This window comes from Petromyzon marinus, unplaced genomic scaffold, assembly GCF_048934315.1.
Source record: "Petromyzon marinus isolate PM22_M1 ecotype Great Lakes invasive population unplaced genomic scaffold, UKy_Petmar_22M1.pri1.0 PM_Scaffold_57, whole genome shotgun sequence".
NCBI lineage: Eukaryota > Metazoa > Chordata > Hyperoartia > Petromyzontiformes > Petromyzontidae > Petromyzon > Petromyzon marinus.
In genome coordinates this window covers 44,318-53,234 of record NW_027423579.1, presented here as the reverse complement: position 1 = coordinate 53,234, position 8,917 = coordinate 44,318, and the positions used below count along the sequence as shown (strand labels likewise).

The 8,917-nt window shown below is 52.5% G+C and overlaps 1 protein-coding gene across 1 annotated transcript; it reads right to left on the bottom strand.

Annotated features, from left to right (window-relative positions):
* Positions 1-3,097: 3,097 nt before the first annotated feature.
* Positions 3,098-6,495, bottom strand: LOC142923491 (baculoviral IAP repeat-containing protein 5.2-like). Its single transcript, XM_076064635.1, has 4 exons — positions 6,344-6,495; positions 4,483-4,598; positions 3,878-3,995; positions 3,098-3,636 (listed from the first exon to the last, which is right to left on the bottom strand). Exons 1-4 carry the CDS (start codon positions 6,461-6,463, stop codon positions 3,553-3,555), a joined length of 438 nt encoding a protein of 145 aa, XP_075920750.1. The 5' UTR covers positions 6,464-6,495; the 3' UTR covers positions 3,098-3,552.
* Positions 6,496-8,917: the final 2,422 nt, after the last annotated feature.

Here is an 8,917-nt window from a genome sequence, read left to right as displayed (position 1 = left end):
GCTTAGTTTTCTCCAATGTAACGACTGCCACAGACACAGCTTAGTTTGCAGACGCCGGGGTATTGCATGTCAGGGATCACATCGTTCACAGATGGGATCAGATCACGAATTGTATGTACTGTATTAAATCAAACCTGGATTTTGTGTTTGCTCATGATTTTGGAAATCATTTGTAGTGACCCCTGCTATGTATGGCAAGGTTATGGTTTTGATTGGGTCCTTAGATGGTTATTACCGAACGGTTGGGGTGATAGATTTACGGATTGTGTTGTCTGAATATCCATTCATCTTGAGAGCTTGGTGTACGTGTTCCAGTTCACGGGCTAGGTGATAACGGTCGGAAATACATCGAGCTCTATGGTGTAGAGTTTTGATGAGGGAATTCTTCTGGGATAGATGGTGGTGGGAGTCAGGTTTTAGGTAGGCATCCATATGGGTAGCTTTCCTGTAGACAGAGTATCCCATTGAGCCATCTGGTCTCTTTTCAATTAAAACATCCAAGAATGGTAACTTTCCATCCTTTTCCAACTCCTTGGTTAATTTGATGGCTGGGTGTATGGAATTGTTGTGGTTGAGGAATTGGTTCAGAGCTGGTCAGCCATGTGGCCAGATGACGAACGTGTCATCTATGTACCTCTTCGACAAAGACGGATGTAGAGTGGATGCCTGGATGGCATCTGTCTCAAAATTGTTTTCCATGAAAACACTGGCTACAACTGGAGATAAGGGAGAACCCATTGGGGTACCTTCAACTTGTTTGTAGAATGTTCCATTCCAGGTGCAGTAAGTGTTGGTGAGGCAGTCTCACCAGGGCCGGTACATCAGCATTCAGTCCTTGTTGTACCAAATCTTCAATGATTGCAATCGTGTCAATCACAGGAACTTTGGTAAACAGAGATCACATCGAAACTAACGAGCAAATCACCTGGAGATAGTGAGATGTCCTTAATTAACGATACCAAGTAAGTTGAGTGCAGCTGAGGTGGTCATACCAGTGAATGGTTGTAAGATCTCAGACATAATTTGGGCCAGTTTGTAGGTGGGTGAGTCAATGGTGGAGACGATAGGACGAAGGGGTGTCCCTTCTTTATGGATTTTTGGTAAGCCATACAATCTGGGTGGTCTAGCAGCAGAGGGTTTTAAGGAAAACCGCTTGGTTGGTTCGATCAACGATGTCGAATCAGTGATATTGTTGGTTTTCGTAACGAGGCGGTTGGTGGGATCTCTTTTAATTTTGGTAAAGCTACCATCATCAAGTAGGTCCTGAATTTTGTTATTGTATATGGTTTTGTCCATGATGACTGTGGCATTGCCCTTGTCGGCTGAGAGGATGACCATATCATCTCTCTTTTTTAATTGCGAAAGCTCAAAGCGCTCATCTTTACTGATTTGAACCTCCTTTGCCAGTACCAAAATATAATAATAGGGTTTTTCCCCTTTTTTATGGTAACAAAACTGAAACCTTTTTACAAGGATTCATCCCTGCATTAACCACAATACCTGCAGTCAAAATGCAAACAAAAAACATACTATGATAATGTTGTTAATGCAGACATGAATCCTTGTAAAAAGGTTTGGGAGAAGTGTCAGCAGCAGATGTCAGTGTAAAGGAGATCGGTATTACCTTAGCGTCGCGGCATCTCTTCAGAAATGCGAGCGACTCGATCAGATGAGCCTTCTTGTCTCGAAGTTTATTTAAAGATCTAATAGTTGTGTGAAAACTCTCCCCGTAGAGGCGGTTAAATTTTGACTTAAAGCTTTCGTGACTGGAGGAATTCATATTTTTTTGGTCTTTCGGTAAAGTCACGTAGATAGGTTCAAATAATTTCTCCTGTGTATGACTGCTTGTGTTGCGATCGAAACATTAGAGTTTTTAGTTATTTTCTTTGAACCTATCTACGTGAATTTACCGAAAGACCCAAGAATATGAATTCCTGCAATCACGAAAGTTTTAAGTCAAGATTTAATACGGGTTAAACCTGTGGGTTGACACGGTATGGACACGGCGTGAGGAGGCCTTCATCCAATGGGTAGGAGATTGACAATAACGGAGGTGCGCGATGATCTATGGAACGCATTTCGCAACCGTACGTGGCATTGCATTGATGTGCGAGGTGCGTCTTGATTTAAAATCAACACCCCTTTTACCTTCGGAAGCCTCCATCTAGTCTCAATCCTTTTTTTATTTATTCCAGAAGGGCTCTGCTGCATATGGACATTTCGAAACTTTCAGCGTTTGTTTTATTTGGTCTCTTTGGAGACAGCCAGAGCTAACCCAGCACCACGCACAGGCATACGGGGGGGGGGGCGACACTCAAGGCTCCACAAAAAGATGGATTTAAGAATCCCCATTCAGTGCTGCCATCTGTTGGGATGACGCCATTTACCAAGAACATTCTCGCCGAGTCGAGGATTTTTTTCACGAGGGTCCTGTATTGCGTTTCTTGGCCGATTCAATTCAGGAGAGTTTGTCTTCGTTTAGAGCAGTGGTTCTTCTAAACCTGGGGTGCACGCACACCCTGGGGGTGCGAGATGCCCTTTTTGGGGGTGCAAGACGCCATTTTTGGGGGTGCAAGACGTGCCAGATTTTTTTAGAAGGTAAATAATCGAAACACAAATTAAGCACGGGCACATACGTGCAACTACTTTGTTTCATCAAACTTATCCATTTATTAACATCATTTTTTAAAGAATTGAGATGACCAAATTGGTGCAAGGCTGCAGTAACGGTTAAGAACCACTGGTTTCAAGGTCTGAGAAGTATCTTGAACCAATGCTTCACTGTCTCCACCCCCGCCCAAACGACCGTGTGGCTGATGGGATGTAAATGTTGTGGGTTCAACTAATAACTTATTGGCATGTTGTTTCCGTGAGGAACCTCACGAATTGGCTGTGTCGGGTGGTGGCGGGTTGAATGATACATTTATATTTACGCGATCTATGTCCCAAAAAATTAGGGATAATATCGGTTGTGAAAGCCTACTTGTTAAACTAAGCAATTGCATGTGTGTTTCTTCTGTGGAGGGACAGACACGGGAAGGAGGCAGATTGTCGCGGACTGCCGTTGGGCTTTAGTAAGAGGTGGCAAACGCAGGAATGTCAGTGCAAGAGAAACTTTATTGGGGCCCATAGGCTCAGTCACAGTGGGGCCCGGGGTCACGGGGACGGCAGTCTAGGACCCCAAATAAGAACGAGTGGGAGCACGCGAGCACTGGGCGGGCAGGCGGGCAGGGTCAGGGTTGGGGTTAGTGATCGGGTAAGATAGAGCTGGGGTTAGGGTTAGGATTAGAGATATTGTGGGGCATTGAGTTAGGAGATAATGGATATAAAGTGTTGGCGTTGTGGTTAGAGTTAGGGTTGAAGTGAGGCTTAAGGGGGTTAGGATCACACAGCTAGATTCAGAGTTAAGATCACAGGGTATGAGTTATGATTACAGGCTTAGCTGGGTAAGGTTTATAAGGTTAGTTATCAGGTTAGTAATGATTATAGAGTCGGTGGAACAGGGGTGCTGATTATGACCAAGTGCCCCCCCCTGCCCCCACTCCCCCTCCCCTAGCGGATGAACCGCTCCATGTGGAGCCGTACGGTGGCCGCGCTGTCCATGAACTCGTGCAGGAAGCGGCGCTCCATCTCCCTCTGTCACAACGGGGTCATAGGGGCACAGGGTCATAGGGTCACGAGATTGGATAGGTGGAGGGCACATTTGCTGCAACGCATCCTCCTGGCGAGACTTCACGGTGCCCCATGGGGAAGTGTCACCGCATCTGTGTGCGATCCACCAATCCTCGCTAATGCCTCCACAGTGCTGGGTAACGCAGGACCCCCCCTGCGTAGAGGAGGAGGAGGGGGGGGGGGGGTGGCTCCTTGCGTCGTTCACCACGTAGTTGTGCGCGCGCTGAAGCTCCAGGCGCAGGAACTCCTCGACGGGGAGGATGGCGTACGGTGTGCGCAGAGCGAGGAACGCGCACGCGGGGGAGCGCAGCGCGTGCACCTGCCTGGGGGATGGGGAGAGGGGATGCGGGGGGGGCGGGAGAGGGTGGACAGGTGCGGTGGCTTGTGCAAAGGTGATGTTGCGACGCTCTAAACACTGCCAAGTACAAGCCGAGCAGTCCTAGGTAGCGGGCTCGCCTCGGATACCAACAATTGCAAATTCAAACCGATTTTTGTATACTTGTACGATCCTATTAAATCAGAGCAATAACCAATACAAAGTAACACGATTTCTCTAAGAATCTGGTTGAACATTTATAAATTATATTGACAGATACAAAATCAAAATGCTCGCTGTCCTTCTACATGAATATTCCCTGGTGTCCCCCCCCCCCCCCACCGTCTCGCCTGCCCCCGAGACGAGCAAGGGCTTCGATGTTGTCAGTGTCTCGTGGCTGGCGACTCCCCCCCCCACCCCCCCCCCCCCAAAGTGCTAAATCATTTGATCAACCCCAGAGGGATTAGGGGGCCCCTTCGTGTGTCTCGGCGCACCTGGGATCGTCCCCAGAGATCCAGCCTCGAACCTCGAGCAGACAGAAGAAGCACCGCGCCGTGACGTCGACTCCCGGCTGCTGCTGCTCCAGGCACACGAACCCGGCGGCAGCCATCTGTACGGCGCGCAGCGATGGGCAGGGTGAGTGTGTGGTACAGTGTGTGTGTGTGTGTGGTACAAGGTGTGTGTGTGTGGTACAGGGAGTGTGTGTGTGTGGTACAAGGTGTGTGTGTGTGGTACAGGGAGTGTGTGTGTGTGATACAGGGTGTGTGTGTGTGTGTGATACAGGGTGTGTGTGTGTGGTACAGGGTGTGTGTGTGTGTGGTACAAGGTGTGTGTGTGTGGTACAGGGAGTGTGTGTGTGTGATACAGGGTGTGTGTGTGTGTGTGATACAGGGTGTGTGTGTGTGGTACAGGGTGTGTGTGTAGTACAGGGTGTGTGTGTGTGTGATACAGGGTGTGTGTGTGTGTGTGATACAGGGTGTGTGTGTGTGGTACAGGGTGTGTGTGTGTGTGGTACAAGGTGTGTGTGTGTGGTACAGGGAGTGTGTGTGTGTGATACAGGGTGTGTGTGTGTGTGTGATACAGGGTGTGTGTGTGTGTGTGTGATACAGGGTGTGTGTGTGTGGTACAGGGTGTGTGTGTGTGGTACAGGGTGTGTGTGTGTAGTACAGGGTGTGTGTGCGTGGTACAGGGTGTGTGTGTGTGTGTGGTACAGGGTGTGTGTGTGTGTGTGGTACAGGGTGTGTGTGTGTGTGGTACAAGGTGTGTGTGTGTGTGATACAGGGTGTGTGTGTGTGGTACAGGGTGTGTGTGTGTGGTACAGGGTGTGTGTGTGTGGTACAGGGTGTGTGTGTGTGGTACAGGGTGTGTGTGTGTGGTACAGGGTGTGTGTGTGTGATACAGGGTGTGTGTGTGTGTGGTACAGGGTGTGTGTGTGTGGTACAGGGTGTGTGTGTGTGTGGTACAGGGTGTGTGTGTGGTACAGGGTGTGTGTGTGGTACAGGGTGTGTGTGTGTGTGGTACAGGGTGTGTGTGTGGTACAGGGTGTGTGTGTGTGTGTGGTACAGGGTGTGTGTGTGTGTGTGGTACAGGGTGTGTGTGTGTGTGGTACAGGGTGTGTGTGTGTGTCGTACAGGGTGTGTGTGTGTGTGGTACAGGGTGTGTGTGGTACAGGGTGTGTGTGTGTGTGTGTGGTACAGGGTGTGTGTGTGTGTGTGTGGTACAGGGTGTGTGTGTGGTACAGGATGTGTGTGTGTGGTGTGTGTGTGTGTGGTGTGTGTGGTACAGGGTGTGTGTGTGTGGTACAGGGTGTGTGTGTGTGGTACAGGGTGTGTGTGTGTGGCACAGGGTGTGTGTGTGGTACAGGGTGTGTGTGTGGTACAGGGTGTGTGTGTGTGATACATGGTGTGTGTGTGTGATACATGGTGTGTGTGTGTGATACATGGTGTGTGTGTGTGGTACAGGGTGTGTGTGTGTTACACGGTTTGTGTGGAGCGGTAGCGATCAACGCGCTGCACTACGAACCCGGTGACGAACCCGAGTTAGATTTTCGTTCACGGCCAACACCAATGACGATGATCCAGTCCTGGGCCGTCCCTAGGTCGACTCAACCTCAAATGGGTACCTGGTGCGATGTGTAAACATCGCCACTCGGGAGACAAAGGCGGCCGGGCGTGGTTGCTGGCCACCCACCCCTTCGTGTGCCGTGCCGGCCTTCTTAGGTGCCCGCTCGCCAACAGCACTTGCCCCAAGAGTCTGTTAAGGCTATACGTGGGGGGGGGGGGGGGTGGAATCTTTGCCTTTGTGTGGGATCCACGCGCTGCTCCACCCCCCATCATTCCCTCCCCTCCCGCTCACCTGCGCAGGATCCCAGCCCCCGTCGCGGGCCGACGCAGCGAAGCTCTCCGCTCTCCGCGACTCCTCGTAGAACTCAGCCCCAGTCGCGAACTCACGCAGGCTCAGCACGCCCATCGCCATGCCCGCCGTGACCCCCCTCGCTCCCCCCTGGTACCCTCCCGGTCCCCCTCCCGGTCACCCTCCCGATCCCCTTCGCTCTCTCGGTCGCTTTTGGCCCCGCGTGTCCCGGGGGTGCTGACCTCCCCCCACGCTCGACGGGGCCGAGTTCCTGCAATCCTGGATCCCCACCCTTGGCCGCGGGGATTTAAATATCGGTGGCGGGAGGAGGGGGATGGAGGACCGGGGCGGGATCCGGTCCGGGGAGATGCGGATCGATTAACGTGCAGCTCGAGTCGACGACGCAATCCGATTTAAACGCACGACAAGGACAAAGGCACCTCCCCCCGCCCGTATAACCTCTGACAGGCTGTTTGGGGCAAGTGCTGAGGGTCGATGAAGGCCGGCACGGCACACGAGGGGGGGGGGGGGGGGGTGGCCAATACCACGCCCGACCGCCTTTGTCTCCCCAATGCTAATGCGTACCGGGTGCTCTGTTAAGGCTGAGTCGACCTACACACAAAGACAAAGATCCCCTGTACAGCCTCAATAGACTGTTGTCGGTGCAGCGCACGAGGGGGCAGGTAGCCAGCACCACGCCTGGCCGCCTTTGTCTCCATGAGTGGCGATGTTTACACACCGCACCAGGTAACCTAATTTGAGGCTGAGTCGACCTACGGGGAGGCTAATAATTAGTCGTCACCGGTGGTGATGGCCGTGAGCGGCAGTCGAACACCAAACACGTGCACGCCTCGCTCTGGGATTCAGCTGCGGTTGCCATAGCGGGAACTGAAGTCACGAGTTCGCATCCATAGCTGACGTGGATGCCGTTTGGTGTCGCGAATTGGTGTGAGAGTGTGTGAGAGTGTGTGTGAGAGTGTGGGGAGCGGTCGTGTAGCGCGCTGCGCTACAAACCCGGCGGCCCCAGTTCGATTCCCGCTCACGGCCAACACCAGTGACGATTAATTATCTGAACCGGTCCTGGACATCGCCTAGGTCGACTCAGCCTCAAATGAGTTCCTGGTGCGACGTGCAAACTCGGGAGACAAAGGCGGCCGGGCTTGGTTGCTGGCCAACCAACCCACCAAGTGTGCTCTTCCGGGCTTCATAGGTGCTCGCTAACAGCAATTCGCACCCAACAGTCTGTTCAAGGCTACTCGGGGGGGGTGGGAATCTTCGTCATAGTCGTAGGCGAGTGGTGACCCAGACTCAGCTGTCTCGGCACGAGGGGGCGCTACGCGATCGCGTGTAAGGTGTGGGGCCGCGGGCCAGCGAGAGATGTTGAGGGATGGCGAGGGAGAAACGGAGCGATGCGATGGGCTCCTGAGATGGGATGTCACGGGAAGCCTAAGAGATTGTGTGGGCCTGGGAAGGCCTTCATCCAGCAGCGGATAGACCCTGCCTTGTATAGTCGTCTATATAAAACCAGCCGCTGACGCCACATTCTATCCTGACCTCACGAGGGAGGGAGGGTGGGGTGGGGGCGCGTGTGAGCGGGTGTTCTAATTAATTTCCATAATGAGCTGGTTAATCGCGCGTAGTCCCCCCGCCCGTGATTGGCGATGTCGCATCAGCAGCGTCGCGTCTCTGCGCTCGTCCCGACAGCCCCCGGCTGGCGCTCTGGCGACGAGAGAGCGGGGGAAGGGGGGGGGGCAGCGGGGGGGGGGGCAACTCTCTGATTCTGTCTGTACTCGATGTCAAGACTCGCGTTGACCTTGACTTCCCTTCAATAACGAAGCCATTACCAGCGTGGCGTTAGTTTGAATGCAGGTGACATCGCGATTTGACACGCAACACGTGTCACGTTTTGGTGTGGGCACACGCGCCGTCATTGCGGAGGCCCTGTGACGTAAACATCTGTGCACGTGACTCGGTTGCATTTTTGCGTATGATGGCAATGTTTTCGGGAGTTTAAATGCCAATTTCGAGGTCTGTTGGCCACGAGAGGGCTTCAGGAGAGGGTTCGTGTAGTTGTGCTGTTCTTTCTGCATGGAAGGAACGCAGACTACAGTGGTTGACGATACCGTCCATAGTTTGGTTCGCATGGCGACACCCGCAATGTGGCTTGCCTTTAGTGTATCTCGACGTGTCTCCGTGTTTAACACGCGGTCCATAGTTCGGGTGGGCATGGCCACAATCGCACTCCTGTGGCTCGTGTCTTTAATGTGCCATTTATGCAAGGTGATGTGCGCAGTTGCCTGGTGATGTTCTGATGCTGTTGATGGTTCTACCCGTGGTTTGGAGGAATGTAAGACGGCACGTGGCATATGATGCCGCGTGGTCCGCCATGCAGCACATGCTGGTTTTATTGTTATTATTATGTGGCCACTGGGAAAAATATAGTTTAAGACCGTTTCATGTGTGGTGTGCGCTGGTGTGATGGTATCTCCTGCGCGTGCTGTTGGGTGAGTGAGGCTTGGGCTATGCTGTGCATGGCGATATTGATACCACAGACACAGGGATGACAGGAATCACGAG